We start from the raw sequence: 24,080 nt of genomic DNA on the forward strand, positions 1-24,080 counted from the left end.
AGTACAACAAAGCAAAAAAAATTATTTTCATAACACTGGCTGAATAACAATATAATAACAATGGCTACCATTTAGGAAGTGGCCTACTATGTAAGTGCTGGACTTTACATGCTTTGTCTCTGTGTCCAAGTCCTGTATGTAGTATATATCTCTATATGCTTCTCTTCTTCTACATTGGGTATGAAATCTTTCAACATCTTTCTGTTCACCATTAACCTGAACTTCCACCTAGCATTGCTAAGAAATTACTTGATTTCCCCTAAGCATGAAATCATCAAACTTTTATATGTTATAAAAATCTTACATAGCCTTTTAAATATATATATATACTTAAATATATATGTATATATATATGATTTAAGCTATACATACTGCATTTCTCACCAAGATCTAAAAGATAAGATTCAGGAGGTTTTTATGGCTGAATAGCATTCCAGTGTATAAATATACCACATCTTCTTTATCCAATCATCTGTTGATGGACATTTAGGCTGTTTCCATGTCTTGGCTATTGTAAATAGTGCTGCTATGAACATTGGGGTGCAGGTGTCATTTTGGAGTAGGGTTCCTTCTGGATATATGCCCAGGAGTGGGATTCCTGGGTCATATGATAAGTCTATTCCTAGTCTTTTGAGGAATCTCCATACTGTTTTACACAGGGGCTGCACCAAACTACATTCCTACCAGCAGTGTAGAATGTCATTCTAAGTGAAGTAAGCCAGAAAGAGAAAGAAAAATACCATATGAGATCGCTCATATGTGGAATCTAAAATAAAAAAATACAAACAAACAAACAAAACATAAATACAAAATAGAAACAGACTCATAGACATAGAATACAAACTTGTGGTTGCCAAGGGGGTGGGGGGTGGGAAGGGATAGACAGGGATTTCAAAATGTAGAACAGATAAACAAGATTATACTGTATAGCACAGGGAAATATATACAAGATCTTATGGTAGCTCACAGAGAAAAAAATGTGACAGTGAATATATATATGTTCATGTATAACTGAAAAATTGTGCTCTACACTGGAATTTGACACAACATTGTAAAATTATTATAAAATAAAAAATGTTAAAAAAATAAAAATAAAAGATAAGATTCAGATCCTTCTTAATTGGGGATCTTTTGAAATTTCCAACATAAAAATCAACTTAAAAGAAAAAAAAAGCCCTAGACTTTAAAAATGAAAATGACACATTAGGAGAAATGTAGTATGAGAACTGCCTCATGTGTTAAATTAAGGTATAAAACCAGGACTTAAGATTTTCCTTCTCTTAGCACTGCTGTGAGAGATAGAGCCCAGCCACAAACTCTACACATTTATAAGATATTTTAAGCACTAAATTGCAGAAAATTTTGTAAGAAATTCCGTTTATTACAATTCAGGTGGCATAAATTCCCACATTTATTGTAGTTCTAATATATTTGTCTAAATGTACAAGTACAACACATATATAATACTGAGTTAGAGATGGCACATCTTCAAGTAACCTCTATTCTCAGGAAATGCAGGAAGCAAGACTTGAATGGCCATTCTTAGAACTCCAGCTATGAGAGGCTTAGAAATTTTCCCTGGGAAAGGTCTGAGAGCCATTTCAGAGCCTAAATACTGCATCAGAAAGTCATAGGAGTTCTATTAGGAGTGGGTGTGTGGGAAAAGGAGAACGGGCAGTCACAGGGACCGCTGTGGGAATACAGACAATGTTGCAACAATAAATAAACAATGTAGTGCAGTTCTTCCAAATTTCTTTGCAATATCCATAGTTTATATTTTAAATTATGTAAGAATGAAAAAAAGAACACAAAACATCTCAGAGTATATCTTCAAATAGAATAGCATTTCAAGATGGCAACCTTTTGTGTAGGATTATGAATAAATATTTGTAGCATGGACTTATTTCTAGCTATAATGAAGAAATTTATCCTCCTTCCATTAACAGCTTAAAAAACAGATAAAATGCATGAAACAACTATTTCCAGATACTGAACACTAGGTAGCTCTAGACTGTCACCCCTGAGAGAAGGGAAACAGACAAGGTTTACAATATTACCTCAGCTTCACCTCTGGAGACACACTCACACCTTGGAGCAGGGACGGAGTCCCAGGCAGAGTCCAGGGGTGTCACTGATTTGAGGTAACAGAAATCAGAGTTTGGAGAGGCTCATATGGCTGGAACTCATGGGACAGAGGTTCATAAAGAGGAAGCTATCTATACAAGGAGCACTGAGGGACACTTGAAAGTTTACTAAATACTAAGACATGCATGAGTAGGGTGACATTCCACAGACCAGGAAGAGAGTGACTGGAAAGCAGTAAGCTGAACAATTCAGAGCTCACGAAGAACTGGGAGCCATCCAAGTTCTCAGTAGCCAGAGTAGAAAGTCCTTGGTGATCACTCAAAGAATTTAGTAGAAAACCCAGTGGGTCATGCTTTAATAAATACTAAGGCTAAAGAATGCTTAGAAAAGACTACTCCATACATACATTTAAAAACTTAAAAAAAAATCCTTTAAAGAATCAAACTGAACCAAAATTAACTTAATTGTCTGCCAAAACAAAACCCAGTATTCTTTAAAGACAGTAAAATCTAAACACTCAACAATGTAATGTTCAAAATGTCTAACATACAATCAAAATTATTAGGTATGCTAAGTACGAAAATATGGTCAATAATCATAAGAAAGATCAGTAATGGAAACAGAAATAAGAGAAATATTAGAATTAGCAGATAAAAATATTAAAAGAATTCTTATAACTATTGTCCAGGTATTGAAAGGAAAACATAAACAATGCAAGAAGAGAAATTTTAAAAAAGAAGAGATTTTTTTAAAAGAATCAAATGGAAATTCCAGAAATGAAAAATACAAGATCTGAAATGAAATAGTCACTGGATAGGACTAAGAACATATTAGACACTGTAGGAAAAAAGATCAATGAACTAGAAGACATTCTAATTAAAACTGTTCACATTAAAGCAAAGAGAGAAAAAAGCAAAAGGAAAATTAACAGAGCCTCAGTGATTCACAAATCTAAGAAATCCAACAGATCTCAAAAAGGGTAAATCAAAAGCAAACCATACCAAGACATAATATAATTTCTGGAAATACTGATATAAAGAAAATCTCACAAGGAGCCAGAGAAAAAGGACATAATAAATACAGAGGGGAAAAAAACAGGAAGGATATACTTCTCATCAGAAACTATAAAATTCAGAAGAAAAGGGAGGGATATTTTTCAAGTGCTAAAAGAAGAAAACTATCAACCTGTAGGCAGGAAAAATATCATCTAAAAAATGAAGGTAAATGAAGACTTATAAATGAAGAAATATATATTCAAAGATTTGTATCCAGAATATGTAAAGAATTCTTAAATCAATAACCAAAAGACAAGTAACAACTAAAAACCAGGCAAAAAATTTGGAAGAGACACTTCACAATACAAGACATTAAAATGGCCAGTAAGCACATAAAAAAAAACCCAACACTCAGCATCATTGGTCATTAGTGAAATGCAAATAAAACCACAATGAGGTATCACTATACACCTACTAAAATGGCTAAAAATGCGAGACACTGACAATACCAAGTAACAACAAGGATGTGGCGCGCCTAGAACTCATGCACAGCTGACAGGAATGTAAATTAGTACAACCGCTTTTGGAAAACAGTCTGACAGTTTCTTATTAAACACATACTTACCACACAACCATGAAATTTCACTTTTAGGCCTTCACCCAAGGGAAATGATAATCTATGCCCAAAGGCTTGTCTAGAGCATTACTTAAAAATAAGCCCCAATCTGAAAGAAAAAAACCATAAATACAAAACAGAAACAGATTCATAGACATAGAATACAAACTTGTGGTTGCCAAGGGGGCGGGGGGTGGGAAGGGACAGACTGGGATTTCAAAATCTGTAGATACTAACAGGCATATGCAGAATAGATAAACAAATTATACTGTATAGCACAGGGAAATATATACAAGATCTTATGGTAGCTCACAGAGAAAAAAATGTGGCAATGAATATATGTATGTTCACGTATAACTGAAAAATTGTGCTCTACACTGGAATTTGACACAACATTGTAAAATGACTGTTACTCAATTAAAAAATGTTAAAAATAAAATAAAATAAAATAACAGCCCCAAACTGGAGACAACCCAAATGCTCATTACCAGGTGAATAAACAGACTGCAATACATCCATAAAACAGAACACAATGCCATGATAAAATGTGACAAACTACTGATATGCACAGCAATATGGATGAATCTCGGAATCATAACACTGGACGAAAGAAGACAGACACAAAAGGCTAAGTGTATGATTTCATTGGTATGAAATTCTAAGAAAGCTAAACCTAGCCTACTGGAATGAAAAGAAGAAGAATAGTGGCTGCTTGAGGTCTATGGTGGGTTGAGAACTGACTGGGCAGGTGCTCAGGATGGGAAGACAGGACTGTTCTGTACCTAGACGGCGGTACTGATTCACGGGAATATTCTGCGATTACATATCTTGTCCAAACCAGCTAACTGTACACTTTAAAGGTATATATTTCATTGTATATAAATTATACCTTAATAAAGTTTATATTTTTAAAAAAATACTTGCAACATTTGCCTGATGTTATGGACTGACGTGCGCCCCCCAAATTTAAAGGTTGAAGCCTTAACCTCCAATGTGACTGTATTTGGAGACAGGGCCTTTAGGGAGGTAATCACGGTTAATGAGGTCATAAGGGGGGGCCCTAATCCAGGAGGAATGGTGCCCTGATAAGAAGTGGAAGAGACACCATAGAGCTCTCCGTGTATGCACAGAACAAAAGGCCATACGAAGACCCAGCGAGAAGACAGCCATCTACAAGCCATGAAGAGAAGCCTCCCAGAAGCTAACCCCGATGCCACCTTGCTCTTGGACTTCTTGACTTCAGAGTTGTGAGAAAATAAACATCTGTTGTTTAAACTGCCCAGACTATGGTATGACCCATATACCTGAGTGTCAAGCACAAGAAAATAAACTCATCATTCCTTACTAATCATGTTATTCTTGGCCCTATGTACCTTTAGCCGAGTGACAGCTTTCCGGAGGATGTATTGAGAGACGGGCAGTTGTTTTAATTCTGTAGAAGGCCTTGGCCACCAGGTCAGACAGCCAGTGCGTGCATGAGACCCGAAGCGATGGTGTGACTTTCACACCACGAATGAAAGGAGTCACTGAAACCAGACCAACAGTGCGGCGCTGAGTGAGAGCACGCTCACAGGGGCACCTCCATCACACTCAGCTGTGGGTCAGATGGGCTATTAGGGAAAGACTTGCTTTCTCTGGGCTTTTGGTTGTGCCTCACTTGGCACTGGCACCAAATCCTTGGATGGTGGGCTTCTCTCTCTTTTTCTATCATCCGATTTATCAGATAAATTTCTGCAACCAATGATTCCATTAGTTCTCATCTGTCCACTGATTACAGTTCATTTATCTGGAGCAAGACTTTTCTACTAACAAACTATGAACCACCTTTCTCCTTGAAAACTAACTTAGGGGCGCTCAAGGTTGGTTACAAGGAAAGGCTTCCAGGGGGAGGTGGGCCTTTGTTTTGACCACAGCTTCACCCTAGCGCCCCTCAGCCTACTCTCAGTACAGCAGCCAGTGTGATCCTCCTACCACTGAAGTCAGGTTCCATCAGTCCCTTCTGGCTCAGTCTCTACAGCGGATGACAAGGCCCTCAGCAGTCTGGCCCTTCACCACCTCCTGACTTCAGCTTTTGCTGACCACACCTTGCTCACTCTCTCCCACCACGTGGCCTCCTTCTGCACCTTGAACATATGGACACGCGCTGCTCCTTCAGGGCCTTTGCACCTGCTATTCCATCTGCTTCAAATGCTCTTCCCGACTATCCACACAGCTCACTCCCCATATGCTTTAGTCCTCAAATGTTACCAGGGAGGCCTCCTGTGACCCCCACCCCATCTCAGGGAGTCCTTACCCCACTTTCCTGCTTTAGCTTCTCCCCAGCACATCCTGCCCCCTGACTTGCTTTCTTTCTTTGTCTCTCTCATTGTTTACCATCTCCCTCCACCAGAAGGTCAGCTCCAAGAGGAGAGAAACTTTGTCTGGCATGTGTGGGATGCTCAGTAATTACTTCTTGCGTGGACAATGGAGACCTGCTCCTTTTAGAGATGAGAAATTGGAGGGGAGAAGCAACCATCCTTGGCTGCCTTCATCTTCCTCTGCCGCTTACAGCTCTCTCTGGCCTCCAGATCCTGTGCGGACAGAGACAGAGAAAAATCCTGCAGACATATGCCCCTAAAGGCAGGGCTTGGGGAGGAACAGGAAGACCAGTTACATGTGGGCCAAGGCCGGAGGCCATCTGGTGTTTGAGGCAGGCAGGGTGGATAATCCAGGATCCCTCCCTCCCTCTTCCTGAGGGCTACCCTTACCACCAGGGCTTCCTCACCAACCACCTAACTCAACTAGCACAGCATGACAAGATGCTGGCTCTCTCAGCCCTCAGGCCACCCATGCAGGGCCTGGAGCAGACAGAGCCTTGCCACCAGCTCCGGCCTCCCAGACAAAATCATCATTGTCTTCTATGTGCTGTGGTACAAAAGGGTGGGGACACAGTGCTTTACACTTCCTCCAGACAGCCTCCCCCAACTCCTTCCACTCCCCACCACGTCCCTGCTTCTTTTTCTCTTGTGCAATCCCTGCAGCCACGGAACACGTTCTGCTGTTGCAGAGATCAATGGGTGAGCCATGGCCTTTCCAACAGCCCGGATTCCCACAGTGTGAGTGACGGCATGTTGGGAACTTCCGGTGCCTGCCACATGAAAAGGTCTGAAATGTCCTTCTTTAACCAGAAAAGCCTGCTCAACAAAAGACAGATGGTGAAAATATCTCGGTGGCCACTGTCTCTTAGAAAAAGCCATTCTGAGATAAAACTGAGTGTTTCCACTTGGAGACATAAAACTACGTATTGCAAAACGATGCTCCTCAGGCAGAAATGCCGTTCAATGGCTTGCTGGACAAAGAGGCTCATAGTAAACACTTTTGTCAGTATGATTTATCTCAGTCTTCCTCATATCATCCCACCACCAGCCAGGATAGGACCCAGAACTCTCCGAGCTTCTGAAGCACTCTTGGGTTACTAAGGGGATCTTTTGTGTAGTTTTTAGAACAGAGGGGATTTGATGAGGACTACATGAGGGACTGAATCTTCCTCTTCACATTGCATTCCACTGCAAGGAAGACGGCCTTGAATTTTTTTTTAAATGCTAAATAAATGGAACTAGAAAAAAGATCCTAAAAACTTAGAAAAATCTTTTGTTTTCCTATTATTTCATCAGCCATGGCCTCCTAACACACGTACAACAGTAAAGAACTCATGCAGTGGTAATGCATTTATTAGGCCACTTTCTTAGCAAAATGGCTCAACTGCTCTTAGTAATGCTCTCTCTCCATAGAGCTCACTTTGCAAAAAAAAAAAAAAGCAACAAAAACAAACCCCCAAAAACAAAGAAAACTAAACTGAAATTGCATCATTCTTCCAATGACAAATATTTGCTTTATCAATATCAAATTTATACTCCGTGCTCTATTTCCTTGACTCTGTGTAACTGTGAAAACAATAAATTTTGTCTCAATGCCAAATCACAGTGTAAGCTTTTTGAAGTCATCCTAATCAGCAATTAAACTCAAGACATGTATTATCAACAATGCACGTATCTTGATTGAAAAGCTGAAAACATCAGAGGCTAAAACTTAGGAGATGCATTCACAGGCTATGACAAGTGCGTCACAACCACTGCCTGGCCAACAGCAACTGATGAGGAGCTGCCCCACCAGCAGGCGTGGTCACAGTCCTGACTGGTGATCAATTTACAACACACTTGACTTTTCATCTAGCACTGCCCTTCCTTAGCTTCCTAGTCAGAAACAGGATTGGAAACAAGGAAGCACAGTTCATGCTGTCCCACAAGAAGGCCAGCAACCACCCACGATGCAGAGTCTCGGCCTCCCTCTGCCACGTGGGGGATGCACACAGTTGCCAGGGGTGAAGTGTATGGTCCACCCCAACCCAGAGAAGCCTCTGCCTTGGTTTCCTGTTGGTGTCTACATTGCTCGTCTTGTAGGCCCAAGACCACAGGACAACTCCAAGCTCCCCAAGTCCCAGTGCAGTCCCAGGAATCTAGAGTTTCACAATAATCAAGATAGGTAATCCATGCCAGGTATAGAGCAATCCACACTTACTTTAACTCCTTATGTTTCCAGGGAAAAGTTGCTGTGAGAAGGCCAGTTAATGGGAAAAGGCACCAGGCCTAACTCTGAGGTGCCACTGACCGCAAAACACACCCTGATTCCCGGCTCACTGAAATGGGCAAGGGTACACCTCAGAAAAACTGAAACACTGCTTTCCTGTATCCCTTTAATTGCCAACCTGAGTTGCCTCAGCTGAAATGGAAATCATAATTTTAATGGCCTATTTAAGGATATAGTCTCCTGTGTTCCTTTTCAGCTTTGAAATTGAACTGTGAGCCTATGACTTTACGCTCCTGCACTGTTGGCATTTTAAAATGGCCACACAGTGACTATCATGCCAAGGCACACATGGAAGCCCTGAGAACTCCCGTAGCTGAGCCTCTGGGCTGTCAGCGCCCCTGGGGTGAGGTCCAGGGCAGGGCACACTGGGCCTGAAAGGGTCCATGAGCCTCTGAAGTTGCAAAGTAATAATAGCCCCCATTTTGACCCCCCCTAGTACATGCCAAGTGCTTTAATATATTATCTCATTTAATTGGCACAAAAACCCTGTGCCTAAGTATTACTCTTCCCATTGTGCACATAAGGAAACACTGCTGGTAAGTGGCGGAGTTGGGATTGGAACCCAAGCAGCCTGCTCCAGGATTCCTGCTCTTAACCACCAGAGATTGAATACCATCTCTCACCTATAGTCACTGGCTCATTTTAGATTCAATGCCATTATAGAAGGTTACTTGATGCAAATAGTAATAATGGGCCCCTTTAAATAACAATCAGGGAATTAAAAAAAAACCCAACACTTTTTAGTCAATGGGGGAGGGTGTGATGGGAAGAGACAGAGGATTCCACGATGTGGCTTCAGAAACATATTGTCCTCCTCAAATAAAAAGAGGGTGACTATTCCTCAGGAAGTGCCATCTGACCGAGGCAATGTTATGGGCTGAATGGTGTCCCTCCAAATGCATAGGCTGAAGTCCCAGCCCCCAGTAACTCCCAACGAAACAGGATTTGGAGAGAGGGGCTTTAAAAAGGTAATTGCATTAAATGAGGTCTTTTGAGAAGGTCCTAATCCAGTAGGGCTGTTGCCTTTATCAAAAGAGAGGAGACAGAGAGAAGACCCAGAGAAGAGAGAAGATGGCAAACGGGAGCAGAATGTGCCACTCCAAAATATGCCTCTTCAGCACTAGGATTATTCTGAGCTGATTATTTCTTTAAGAAACTGAAGATACAGGAGAAGCTCTGAAAACAGTAGAATTATCCTTCTGTAAAGCAAATTTACATTAGAAAGGCAGCCTGTATGAGGAAGAGAGCTATTAGCAGAGATCACTTATTCTCCGGGGAGACTTATCTGCAGGGCAGGACAATCTTACCCAAAGTTTCCTGCTCTCCCCTCCCCTACTTTGAATGGCCTTCCCCACTTTGAAGCCCCAGACCCCTATCCCTTTCCTTCCTTAGCTCAGGATGGTCTGTAAACTGCAATCACCTGGCCACCTTTGGAATCTCATTTCTTTGTGGGACTCCCAGAAGAGCATCTGTATATGGATGTAATTAAAAAAATTTTTTTTCCCCACTGTTCATCTGTTGGGGAGGAGGAGGGTCTCAGCTAAGAACCTAGAAGGATAGAGGGAAAACGATTTTTTCCTCCCTCCCCTACACTGGCCACGCACAAGCCAAGGAGGCAGGCCCTCAGAAAACACCAGCTCTGATGCCACCCTGATCTTGGGCTTCCAGTCTCCAGAACTGTGAGAAAATAAATCTCTGTTGTTTAAGCCACCCAGTCTGTCACCCTTGTCATGGAAGCCCTAGCAAACTCCTACGCAATGCTCTGCATTTACCATACCCTTTCCTCTTTTTGGATACAGGAAAACAACAGGTCCCAGTCTCCATGCATTGGGGTGAGGTCCCTGTGACTAATTGTGAACAGAGGACTACAAACAAAAGAAATACGCTTCATTCCTGGCCCAAGGGACTTAAGAGTAGGCGTTAATCCTCTGTGGGTTCTCTCCCCTCCACGGCCATGGGCCACGGAGACTACGTTTTCAAGGTGGTACAGTTACAAGATGGCACAACTTCCTTCACACTGGCTCCCTGAGTGACTGCGTGGAGCAGGGCGCTCTACTCACCCGCTTCAGACACAGAATGTGAGTGAGAAATAAGCTTTTTTTGTTTAAAGGCACTGAGATTTAATTTGTGACTACAGCAGAGCCAAGCCTTATCTCACACACAAATCAACCTCAGAAAAGCCAGGGTAACAGAAATAGGTATTTCAGGAGTTTGTGTGCCATTAAGTGAACCCATATTAAATGTCTGTTTTTGTAGGTTAAAAAAAGAGGTCAAATATGGACAATTTTATTTGTTCTTCTTCTAATTGTACATATTTGCAGAAAAGGCCTTGGAACCAACAAATCCTATCACCCCTAGTTTACAAATGATACCCCTGAGACCCATTCAGGTGTCCTGACTGACCAAAAGCCCAAAAACATGTTCACAGAAGAACTGGGCCCCACACTAGAAATTACATTTCCTTTTGTGAAGGAAGGCAGGTTGGTAGCATCTATTAAAAAGTACATATTAAATAATAACCATGCTCTTTCTTATAACAATTCCACCCCTAGAAATTGATCTACCAGAAATACCTGAACAGGTGTGCAGAAGTACATAAATAAGAGGACCCACTAAGCTAGCCCTGTATGTGATGGTAAAAATTTAGAAATAATCCAAATGCCCTCTCACAAGGAGCTGGTTTAACAAATGCTTCATCCATCTGCACTCAAATCTATATACTGTCATTAAAAAGAAAGGGGTCAATTTCTCTGCTCATATTAAAAGATGCCCAAATCAGATTAATTAAAGCAAGAAAGAATACCTAGAAAAAGAAAACAAAAATACCACTCATCAGAGATTAATATCCATCCACAGAGGTACATGAAGTACCCAACACTCAAGGGTCACTTTGAGCCCTCCCCATCGCCTCCATCCTGTATATTACTTGGTTCATTGTAAGTGAACCCAAGTAGCTGGTCTAGAACTACCACCTACCAGCTGGGTGATCTCAGGCAAGAAGCTTCAGTTCCCCCACCTGTAAAGCTGAAACAAGTTATAGTACTTGCTTCAGAAGTTGTTGACAGGAGTCCATGAGACTATGTACACAGAGTACTTAGAACAACTCTCGGCACAGAGTAAGTGCTTTTTAGATATTCACCATTATAGTAATGACGGTGATACGCATCTCTGGAACCTGAAGAAACAAGGTTTCTTTAGTTTGTATCATATTTACTTCTCCTTTTTTAATCTCTTTTAAGATATTATCTTGTCAGGAAACATAATAAATCATCCTGCTTATTTCTCTTCCTGAAATGAACTTAAAGGGCAACACTTTTTAAAGCAGTGCTTACCCCAATAAACTCTAGCAATGTCAGGCATTCCAATACTTCATGGAGCTTCTAAAGACAATTTCATTATTTCATTAGCAAACTGATAAACTGCTTTCCTGAGACTTTAATATTAACAGAGTCATTCCCAGGTAAACAAATTGCTTATCAGGTATAACCCAAGGTGTCTCCATGACGTATGTGGTGCACTCAGCCCTCTGCTACTGGGGGATCAATCTGAGCCTTCTCCTCCACTCATTTTGCTAACAGAGTGGTTATGGCAAAGGTCTTTCAAAGGCACAAAAAGAACCTTTTACATAACCACAGTCTACCTTAAACAGGATTTTCTATTTGAGGGCCTTCTGAGGGCATTCTAAGTATTAACTCAACTAGCTAGGCGTATTTCCACAGACATTGAGCCTGAAAGATCTGTGCAGCGCTAGAAACAGACTGGAATTAAAATAGAGTTCACCCACAGTTCTGATCCAGTGTTTCCTTGGCCCATGGATGCTCTGTGGAACCAAGTACCATTTAGACTGCCAAGAACCAGTGAGCATGGATAGGCTATGTAAGCTGGCAAATTACTGCTACAGAGGTGCCCAGAATTAAAGGATCTTTTTGAGTCTTTTGTGGTAGCCCAGACAGGTTGTGTGGCTTGCCCAAAGTTTCACAGCTGGTCAGTGGTACAGCTAGCTAGGTCTGAAACCCAGGTACTGGCTCCCCAGTAGCCATGATCCTGTAACTGCTGGCAAATCATCATTCTTCCCTTCTTGCTTCTTGGAAAACCAAGCAAAGTGAAAACAGCTCACTCAAGGTCAGAGGGGCGGTCAAGCAGAACTGGCAATGCCAGCCAGCAGATTATAAAATCCTAGAGGTCGGGTCCTCCGCACCTCACCTACCCCGCAAGCCCTGTGTAAATGATTTTGTTGATTGTCTCCGAACACACAAGTTTAGAGGAAGTTTCTCTTCTAGATTGGCACTATGTGTTTAACTTCAGGTTCTACACACACGAGTCTGTTATTATCAGAGCAGGCACGCCCCCCAGTGCCCCGACCTGGCGGCTGGCAAAGGTTGAGGGGAGAGATACCCACCGCTCTACCGAGGCGGTCTTGCAGCCCTAGCTACTCCAAGCTCGCCCACAGCAACTGTCAGCGACGTTTTTCTGGGGTTGGCAACCTGGCGGCGGTTAACTGGTGTCCGACTGAGCCGGAAGCAGATGGTTGGTCACTAGTCTTGAGGGTACAGCTGAATACATCTAGCTAGGCTTTATAAAGACTGGTGCACGCCTCGCCCACCGCAACAGTCCAGGGACCGCGTCTACTTGATCCTGGCAACTAAGGGCACTTCAGGTGACATTGAGACGCCCACCAGGTCGCCCCCAAGTTCGGAGAGGCAGCTCGCCTACGAGCTTCCGCGTTGGATGAAACGCCTTCCCCTGCACCGCAGACCGTTCTCACCTGCACTTTCCTACGTCCCACAGCGTGAGCACCTTCTCTGCACCCATGTTGCATCTCCCCCACAGGAAGCGGGTGCTATATGGCTCACGCTCCGTCTGGGTGCCCAGCGAGAGCAGTCTCGGGAGCTGCGCGCGCGTGTGTAACTGGGTCCTCCGGATCGCGAAGTCCTGGGCGCCAAAGCGAGGGCACCCAGGCTTCCTGGGCCCAGATGCCCCTCCACCCATGCCCCAGGGCTGGGGCTGGCTGTGGTTCACTTCCTGGGAATGCAGGCAGCTACGCAGCCACTGGAAGCAGGAGGAGCAAGGCAGGGGCACCGCGATGGCACGGAGACAGCGTGGGAAACTAGGGGCGCAACAGGAGTCACTGCAGCTGGTCCCAGGTAGCACCAAGGCGGGTGACGCTGGACAAAGTACCAGCCAGACGCGGACCACGCTGTTGGTGGGCAATTGTATTATTTGGAATTATAAACCGGACGGTTACAGCAGACACTTGAAGTGTTCCCCTCCTGGGAAGGAAGAAGGGAGTTGGGCACCAGGACATGCAAAGGCTGGGGGTGGGGGGATGGGGACAAAAAGCCCCTCCCTAACTGCAAGGTGTCTGAAAGGGGTATGGGGACAGCTCTGAGTGCGGAGCTAGGAGGGGGCGGGGCGCGGGACGTGGGTCCCCACACGCGGGGCTCACCTGGAGGGCGCTCGGCGGGTCCATGCCGGTGGCAGGCGGCTTCTGGGCGCCTCGTCGATGCCCGTAGTCCGCGCCGCAGCCCCGCACAGAGGGCACAGGGCAGCCGCGCCCCGCGCCCCGCGCCCCGGGCCTCGCGCCCGCGCGCAGGGGCTGGTCGTTCCGAGGGACTCTGGCCGTAAGCCTGAGCCTCTTTGCGCCTTCACTCCCCAGGCACCTCCCGAGGCCGGCGAGTGCCTGGGTCCTAGCGCCCCTCGCAGAGTGTGAGCCCCGACTTTGAGCCCGCTTAGCGCCACCCGCCCCAGCCACTTCGATCCGGATCCCGGCAGTGCCTCTCCCGCGGCTAGCTCGAGGGAAGTCCAGTCTCGCCTGTGATGCCCAACCTGGCGCTTCTTGGGACTCCTCCTCACCATGCCTACCCTTTTCCACTCTCTTCTCCGTGCGCCTCTAACCACCCCCACCAAAACACTGAAGGATCGGATCTGCCTCATTCCTCAACTCAAATTCGTATACACTATTATTTTAAAGAGATCCTAAAGTCAAAGACACTAGTCATTATAAATGGACAGATAGACACACACACACACACATACATACATACATTCCGTTCTTCCCCAAAGTTAAAGGAGCACTTTTGTGTTCAAATGAATTTGTAAACAACACCTGATTAGGTGTATGTTGTAGGGAGGGGTGGGCCGGTGAGGGGTTATTGTTCCTCAGCTTTAACTGTGGGGATAATTTACTAAAGTGAGTCAAACATGAATCGAGCCAAAGGTACAGCTACCCTTACCACCCCTTCCTAATCTGTTTAGGCAGCTGGAATCAAAGGCCTGAGCAGATACTATGAAGCTTTCAGACACTTTGAAAAAGTAAAGAATCAGACCTAATTAAATGCTTCAGCTATAAATAAAAGCCACCTAGCTGGTGGTTATTATCATGGCTGCCCCATACCTGGCTCCTTTGGGGCGACGAGATTTCTAACAGAGACCCAGGGAGCATTTGCAAAGTCCTTTCCCCTCTCAGCTGCCCACAGGGCTGAGTCAGTCTAGCCAAAACCAAGATCAACAACAGCCATCTTTTCCTGCTGACTTTCTCATCCAGACAGGCTGATGAGATTCCTAATGGCAGAAAAGGAAAACAAGTCATTTTTAGAAGTAAAACCTAGTACATAGGACACAGAGAGAGACAAAGAGAAAACTATTATATCGGTGTTGGCCATAATCTATAGAGGCAACCAATTCTGAAGAGCTGAAAGCCTTCTACCTCAAAAGCGCTCCTCTCTGCATGCGCAGACTCTAAGATGGCCTCCAGCAGTTCCCCCACCTCCTGGTGCTCATGCCTTTGCGGATCCCCTTCCCTTGGATGTGGGGGAAACTGTGACTTGCTTCCTATCCATAAAGCAAGGCCAAGGTGATGGGGATGTCACTTCAGTGATCATGTTATATAGTCTTGCTAGGAGACTCTCTCTTGCTGACTTTGATAAAGCAAACAGCCATGTTGGGGAGGTCCATGCGTCAAGGAGCCCAGGGGGCCTCTGGCCTAGAGCCAGTAAGAAACTGAGGCCCTCAGTCCAACAAACTGAAAAGAATTAAGTCCTGCCAACAACCAGGAGAGCTTGAGAGTGAACCCTTCCCTAGTTGAGGCTTGAGATGAGACTGTAGACCCAGCAAACTCAGAGGACCTGGTAAAGCTACTGTCAACTTCTGACCCACAGTAACTGTGAGATAATAAATGTGTGTTGTTTAAGACACTGCATTTGTGGTAATGTGTTATGCACAATAGCAAATCTAATACACTTCCTCCTGCCACAGATGGAAAAGTGAGGCAAAGGAGACAAGGTAGAAGGGTTAAGGTCATTGAAACTAGCAGCATAATCTATCATTATTTCACAATCATAGCCTTTTAAGGCCCTGTATAGACAAGGAAAAGCACAACAGCAAAGGCATCAGGAGGTGAAAGATCAAGTTCAGGTTGAGATTTGGCAGGGGGGGAAAGCAACACAACTTTAAGAAAGTCTGAGGCAAAAATAACCCAGCAGGTAAAAGGCCAGCATGAACGACTCAGGGTAAATCAACCCAAGCAAAAAATACAAATATTTTCAGAAAGAAAAGGAAAGGACAAGGAAAACAAGAAAGAGAAAAACAATGACAAAGAAACAATGGAGGGGGAGGGTGCAGCTCAGAGATAGAGCACATGCTGAGCATGCACGAGGTCATGGGTTTGACCCCCAGTACCTTCATTAAAGAAAAAATAGTAATGATAATAGGTAAATAAATATTACCCCCCCAAGGGACAATGAGGAAAGACAAAGGCACCGAATTCTTTGAATCCCTTTTCTAATTGTCTATAGAAGAAAAACAAAAGCCATATTATTCATCCCTGTAAGTGAGGGGATTTTCAGAAGAGCTGTTCAAGAAGTCCTAGGAGTTCCCCTGTGCACGGTACACTCTTGTGTCAGCCAGCAGGTTGTCCGCTGTTCCCGAGATTTTGCCTGAACACAGACAGTGTCTCAAATCTATTAGCCAGAGTTCTAAGGGTTCACATTTCTTTGCTAGATTTTTGGTATCTTTGGATGCCAAGTGTCTAAAAGTTTTCTATTCCACCCCTGCTCCAATACAGCAAAATAGAGCCCAATACTTATCTACTTCATCCTGCTGTGTACCTCGAAGGGGATTATGGAGTGATGTATGCTGAAGCAAGAGGAAGGAAACACAGAAGGAAGAGAGGAAAAGACAAAAGGAGAGAAAAGAAACCAAAGGCACAGAGTTCCCAGTCTAGGTGGGGAGTGGCTGGGAGGTCTCAAACAGCACCACGAAGCCCTGCTCTCACTCTTCCCATTGCCCACTGGGCACTTCTCTGTGAGTCCCACCAATATTTCACAAAGTTTCTGACCCAGGAAGAATCATCTCCCCACCAAATCTGATTCCTGGTGGTTAAGCCACTAACTCTCCCAGTGCAAACCACTGCCACCTGGCTTTCCTTCTTCCTCGCTCTCCAGGCCAACCAGCCACTTCTTCCACTGTAGGGTCACTGGTCTGTCCCACCCTTTGCATCCCTTTCAGCAGGAGTGAAACAGTGCCTCTCTCTCCTCCTGGACTAAGCCAGGTGAGTAGCAACAGCCAACACGGTATGATTTGTTGGAGTTCAGCCTGCTCCCTGCTCATGCCCGTAATGTCTCCTCCACCCAGATTTTATAGGACTTGTAATTTCCTCAAAAGTGTTTTTTTTTTCCTGATTGACTCTGTATTGCTCTATGCTAAAGTTTAAAACTGTAATATTTCTATTTGTGGTGACTCTTTGTGCCTGTGACACCTTCACAAGACTGTTTATCCGACACTCCTTCTCTGAAGGGCAGCTTAATGCACTGCTAACTCAGGAAGAGCCGGCCCTTCTGGGGTGAGAGCAAATGGGCAGCAAAGACCAGCTGTACCCATCCCACAGCTCTGCCTATGGCCCTATATGTCTAGCTGTTTGGAATACGAGCGGGAGTACGGTCGCTTCTGGTGGGCTGTGTGGCTGTTGGCTTTTGGTGGCCCCAGACGCGTAACAGAATCGATCTGTTTCAGGTCTATAACTCAACAAGTAGAGGTATAGGGGAGGAAGAAAGCAGTTCTCTTGCAGGGAATAAACAGAAGCCTGACCACTCAGGGCTGGAAGAGCAGCTGTTATGTACTGATAACAAGACATTGGTTCTACTGATGAGGTTAAAACAAGTGGCGCACACCATTTCGGTTCCTTTGAACATACTATTGGTCACTCTTCTCTGACGATAGAAGATGCTGCTGCTGATAAGCTGGTGCGTGCATGACTGACACAGTATGAAACACCAGTACAATCAAGTGCTATCAATCTTTTTTTTTTTTTGGAAGGGTTATTTAGGTTTATTTATTTATTTTAATGAAGGTACTAGGAATTGAACTCAGGACCTCCTGCATGCTGAATGTGCGCTCTATCACCGAACTGTACCGCCCCCTGCCCCCTAAGTGCTAATAGTCTTTGATAATTTCTAGAGAAGTTAAGTCCATGGTTTGCTTCCCATGGCCATATGTGCATTAAACTCTCTTTGTAAGGCCTCCACCCAGTTGGTATAACATTATTCCATTATCACCATCCCTATCCTGAACCAAGGGAATACATAAACAGTAACATTACTGACCTGACAATAGAAGAACAGACTCTGAGAGGCCCCTTGGTGTCGGCTGTGGCCCCTTCACTCTAAATATGTGAGTAGAATCAGGATCCTAGCCCCAGTCTTCTTTCATCATATTGAAATCTCAGCCTGAAGCCAGCAAAGTTACTCTGAGGAAACCTGACACACCTCCTACAAAATTCTAGACCAGACACTCTCCACCCCGTATCCCTGTCCTTGGGAGGGCTCAAGTCAAAAAGAGAGAGGAACAGAAAGTTTTGAGTAATCCTGCAGTTGTCACAAGGATGAGCATTAGCCCTGTGGCCTGGGGGTACAGATTTGCAAAGCTTAAATGTGGGCTAGGAAGTTTAGCATTATCAATAAAGTCTCTCTCCTTATAATTCATCAAACAGGAGGCCATAAGCATAAGCTTGCACTTGAATCTGAGGAGAGGCCACTGTGTCAAGATGCTGCTGCATATTCCTTTAACTGTGTTTGAGAGCCGAGCCCCTCCTCCACTCTTCATTAATAATTACACCCACTATCTATATAAAATAGACTGTAAACAAGGTGAATCCATTCTGCTGGAGGGAAGAGAGATAATTAACATGAAAAAATTAAAAAAGGAAAAAGATCATATTATCATGAGCTGAAGATAATGAAACAAACTATTGCAATAGAAAGACTTACGCGGAGATGACTAGTTTGGGAGATCAGAAAGGGCTTCTCTGGGCGGGGATGTTTGAACTGACACGTGGATTATCTCAAGGAGCTGAGAATGCAAAGACTGGAGGGGAGAAGATCCCAGGGAGGGGAAGAGCAAATGCAAAATCCTTAAGGCTTGGTGAGTTCCTTAAGCAAAATCCTTAAGCTTGGTGTGTTCCAGGAAGAGACGGGAGGCTGGCAGCCAGTGCGGCCAGGGTACAGCAAGAAGGCATGTGAGAGGGTTAAGCAGAGAAGAAACACGATATGATTTGCTTTTGGAAAAGATCACTCTGGCTACTGTGTGGAGAATCAATCCTAGGGGTTTGCAGGGAAGCAGGAGGCTGTTGGAGCAATCCAACGGAGAGATGGTGATGACTAGGGAGAAAGCGGTGGAGACTGTAGAAATGGTCGGGTTTGGGATGTATGGTTTTGAATGTAAGGCTGACAGGACTAGTGATGGAGTGCATGTGGGAAGAGGAGGGAGGGGAGAGAAGAAGCAGCAATAATCTCTAGGTTCTTGGCCTGAGCAGATGGGTGAATGGTGGCACCATTTACTGAGATGGAGGAGCGGGAGGGAGGAACATGAAAAACATGGGTGGGAAATCAAGAGCCCTGCTTTGGCCTTCTTCAGTTCGCATCTCTATTAGACATCCAAGCGAAGATGTCAATCAGGCAGTTGGATCTGTGCATCTGGAGCTCAGTAGAAAGGTCAGGGCTGGAGGCATAAATTTGAGAGTCATCAGTGTGCAGATGTTACTGTAAGCCATGGAGCGTGTAATCAGAAAGGGCTGAGAACCAGACTCTGGACCTGCCAACTCTGAGCAGCCCAGCAAAGGGACAGAGGAGCTGTGGCCTGTATGGTAAATAAGAGGAAAACACACACAAAGAGAATGACACTATTTAACCGACTCATCCACTGGTAAGAAGAGTTAGAAAATGAAGAACTTCTGAAAGATTTTACATAAGGACTAGATATGGAGATTTGTTATAAAGATAAATTTGGTGGTGGATGAAAGCATGGGTTGGGGAAGACTAATGGAGGCAGAGAGACAATTAATAACAATCCAGAAGAGCGGAGGAGAGCCTGCAGTGCAGCGCTGGCATCAGGGATGGAGAGGAGGGGAAGAATGGAAAAGAAACCCAGGCACAGAATAGGACTTGGAAACTGAGAGCTGTGAGTAGGCGGCTTTTGGATGCTGGTACTTTCCAATAAGACAGGCACTGGTTGGACCAAAGCAAGCACTCGGGTGTGCAGTTCTGAGTATTTGGGGTCTGAAGTCCCTGTGGAACACATGGGGAAGATATCTAGCAGGTGAGAGACAACAGGTCTGCAGGTGACGAGAAATGTTTGGGACGGAGCTAAAATTTCAGGCATCATCAACGGAAAGATAAGACAGGAAGCTCTAAGCAGGAGAGCTGAGGATCTAGTGTCAAAGGCTTGCAAGAGGTGGACAGAGAGAGGAATGAACACGGGAGATACTAGCAGATGGCCAGAAGGGAAGGAATCTGCCCTCTGGTCCCCATGTAACATTTTCTAGACCAAGGACATCAAAACCCTAAACACCCTAAAGACTGCACATGGAGAGAGTCACTCCCTAATGGAACTAGTGTCCTTACAGAAAATGAAATACAGTTTACACACACGCACTTAACCCAGCAAAATTGTCCAGGTCTGGATGTTTTATCCTCCTTTAAAAAGTAAAGTGGAGGGAGGAAGGAATGAATTAAAAACAAACAAATAAAAAAACACTTCTAACTTATCTAAGAATTAAAATATATTTTAATCAAATTCTCACAACTTTAGCAGGCTTTAAATAAAGGGGGCAAGATAGATAAATTAAGAAATCATTGCCCCTTAGATTTTGACCAACATTTGATTTCTTATTTCCTCTTCTGCTCCTCCTCCCCAACTTAATTTTTTTCCTCCCATCACTAGTCATAATACTCAAGTTAAAGACAAGAATGTACTGATTAACAGAAACCTCTGGGGGAGACTGCCAAGATGGCGGAGGAGAAGGACACGGTGCTCACTCTCTCCCACGAACACAGCAAAAACTACATCTACATACGGAACAAATCTCACAGGACACCTACTGAACTTTGGCAGAATAGCTCTTACAATCAGAAATACAAGGGAATTCCTCACAAAACCAGATAAACGACAAGTTTCTGCTGTATAGCACAGGGAAGTATATTCAATATCTTGTAGTAACCTATAATGAAAAAGAATGTGAAAATGAATGTATGTATGTATATGGATGACTGAAACATTACGCTGTACACCAGAAACTGACACAATGTTGTAAACTGACTATACTTCAATAAAAAAAAAAAAGACTTCATTTCTGACAAAAAAACAAAAACACCACTGGGAATGAAGCAAATTTGTATCAAAACTGTTCATGCCTATGTTTTAAAAACAGCCAACTATCTTTGGAAATCAGGTGGATCAGAGTTAATATGCATCATTCAAGTCCATAACAACATTTTGGAGACCTTGTACCCTACATTTGGTTGCTAGGGGCTAAAAAAACAAACCAACAAGCATGGCTGAACAAATCTCCTCATGTACCTTCCATTTGTTTGCAAAGAGTTAAAAGGTAAATAGTCCTGACCCTCCAAAAAACTTCTGCAGTCAGTGAGGTTTATGTAGATGGCCCCCAGCCTCCCTTCCTGTACCTGCTCCTTCCTCTCTCCAATCCAGACGTCTGCTTTGTGCCCTCCTGACCTCTTGCTCCTCCTCTCCACAGTGAGGAACTCTGCCCGAGTTCACTGATTGGCTTACGGCACGTTGGTGTGAATGCAGCTGAGTCTAAGTGTTACTGCAACCAGGAATTTGCTTTACAAGACATCCACTTACTCCTGACTAGGACTTAGTTCCTTACTTCCTTATTGAGTGGTGGGGGGAGGGAGCAGGGTTGGAGGCTAGAAATAAAGTAAACAGTTAAGACAGTCCTTCAGGACTCAACTTACCTACTCTGAGACCTCCAGCCTGTGGAGGGAGCCCCTGATTGCTCCCTGCATTCTGCGTCGCCAGGACCAGCACTGCAGTCTCCCATGTGGGGCCTGTAGCTCCTCCCAGACCTTGCTCCAAAGAGCTGAAACTGTATCTGTCTTAGTTTTGGATTCCCAGACTAAAAATAAGCACTCAATTAATGTTCACTGAATAAATAAATGAATGAATGAATTAAGGTCGGGACGTGGGAGTTATAATGCAGCCCTTTGAAGTGGCTGGGAAAGACTTGAAAGATTGAAACGAAAGACTGTCCTTCACCTCCCTGGCACCATTAAAAGGCCTTTCTTCCCTGGGAGGTGCCAGAGGCTTTGACCTAAAAAGTACTGGCAGCAGAAAACCAAACACTGTCATGATCTACTTCTCCTGGGTCTGAGGTTAACTCCTGACCCCAACTTTGGGTTCTCCTGACCCAAGACCCCAGATGCATGTTTTACACAGCTTGGTGGTCTTGATGTTTCTTCTATCGTGTTATTCACATAAATGATTAGTGGCATCTACTCAGCTCCAGGCACAGTGCTGAGAATTGAGGATTCAGCAATGAAGGAACACAGCCCAATGCCTGTGTTCACTAACCTTGCAATCCAGTTGAGTTACTAGGTAATGAACCATCTCAGCCAAAGACTCCTTCACCAATCACCCATTCATCTTTCCATCCAATCTATTCCATGTTTCTTAATTTTTATAAATTCCTGAGAACAACAGAGGTGTTTGGAACATATATGTTTAATGAAGGCTTATTGTCATTTGGGTTGTTTTGGAATCATAGAAATATTAAAGCTAAAAAGGACTGTGCTGGATAGTCTCTGTTTGCCTCTCCAGATGGGCTCTCCAGCCTTCCTCCCTGACCCTGTGCCCCAGGAGGCTGACCTGGGGGGAATACATCATGAGCCCCTTGGCCTCTGGCTTGCAGTCAGTTGGGTTCAGCAAGGGGAGGCACCAGCACGGGATGGAAGCCCAGCAGTAGCTGTGTGTCTCCATGGCAACATAGAGCTCTTTCTGAGTTCCAGCTTCTGCTGCATCTCCTGGCCCATGACCATCCTTCTAGGGATGTGTTACCATTGGCCTACGAGTGGTAGGTACCAACTTCTCGGGTCTCACTACACCATGGAAACTGCACTGTCCCCTTGATGGTTTCTCTTAACCCTGTCCATACCCACCTACACCAGTGTAGAACAAGCCTTCGTCTGCTCTCTGAAGGGCCTCTGATACAAAATTTCTTTCAACTTCTGGAGGTGGAATCACCAATTCCTAAAGAAAAGAGTCTACTTTCAATCTGTAGCCTTTACAGCTGTTTGAAGCCACATTGTAATTTCATTACTATCAGCATACACAGACTGGCTTTTAAAAATATATCCCATAGGTCTGACAAAATTATGCCAAGACGAATGTCAGGCCTGAGATGCCAACTAAAATCAACATACAAGGAACCAAGTGACAAGTGCTTGACACTGCAAATTCGAAGAAGTCACAGCCGGTGGAATCAAGTTCAAACTTTGTTTGAGGCTGACGTCTACCAATTCCAGCTCCTTCCCCAACTCATACCCCTAAAGGAGACAAAGTACCATTTCCCAGGGACCTCCCGCTTCTTTTGTTCACAAACCTCCCTCTGCCTGGAACACCTCTCCCCACCCTTGATTCTGTATGTCCAAACCCTTTCCACCCTACAAGGTCTAGTGCAAAGGGCTTCTCCATAAATGGTCAAGCTTTCTATGATTTCACCAGTCAGAAAATAGCTTTTTTTCCCCTTTAGCTCCTTGGAGCATTTTGTTTGTACTCAATCGTATCACTTATGACCCACTTGTGTTAGAATTATTTGTGTCCAGGTGTTTTTCTGACTCCTACGGCTTGAAGAGTCCCGAGGGCAGGACACGGTCTTACGTATCTTTGTTGCCCCCAAAGGATCTACTGCAGTGCTTCAAAAACAGAAATTTCTAACTGTTTGTCGACAGACTAACTAAATGAATGAATTAACAACCAAAATTACTTTCACTTGGAATGGTGATATAATTTCCTCTGAGTCTCAGAAGACCAAACTGTATCTCACATTTGCAACCAGAAATAGCAAATTCATAAAAGCAAATGGCACTATATTTGATGAGAAACATTTTTGGATTGTTTCCATATGTGTTTCTATAGATAACGATTTATGCAATATTTTAAATCAAGCTCAACACCATGTGGCCATGTATCTTAGAAGCACATAATGATGACTTAGGTCAGAGCTTAAAACAATAACAAAAAAGTTCTTAAAGATTGTTCATTTATCCTTCAGTTTGGTTCATTCTCTAGCTGTTTCCTTTCCAGGCTTGGCTCCCGTGTCACTTTCTGACTGTGACCTCTGCCCTCCCAGGCAGAACTGCCCGCTCTCTCCTGAGTTTTCGTTGCCCTCCAAACAGACTTTTGTCATGGCTTTTACCCCACTGCTCTGTGTTACTTATGTGTCCATCGCCCAGTGAGACTAGGAG

At 44.1% G+C, this 24,080-nt stretch overlaps 1 protein-coding gene across 3 annotated transcripts in view; it reads right to left on the minus strand.

Annotated features, from left to right (window-relative positions):
- PDE8B (phosphodiesterase 8B) overlaps positions 1 to 24,080 on the minus strand; it is a 283,401-nt gene that overhangs the window by 203,369 nt on the left and 55,952 nt on the right. Inside the window, exon 1 of one of the 3 annotated variants that reach the window (XM_072958472.1) lies at positions 13,769 to 13,990. The exons of the other annotated variants lie outside the window; for them this stretch is intronic. Coding sequence (XP_072814573.1) covers positions 13,769 to 13,792 — 24 coding nt within the window. The 5' untranslated portion in view covers positions 13,793 to 13,990. Of the gene's footprint in view, positions 1 to 13,768; positions 13,991 to 24,080 lie in introns of those variants that run through there. 3 annotated transcript variants of the gene reach the window in all.

This window comes from Vicugna pacos, chromosome 3 (genome assembly GCF_048564905.1).
Source record: "Vicugna pacos chromosome 3, VicPac4, whole genome shotgun sequence".
NCBI classification, from domain to species: Eukaryota; Metazoa; Chordata; class Mammalia; order Artiodactyla; family Camelidae; genus Vicugna; species Vicugna pacos.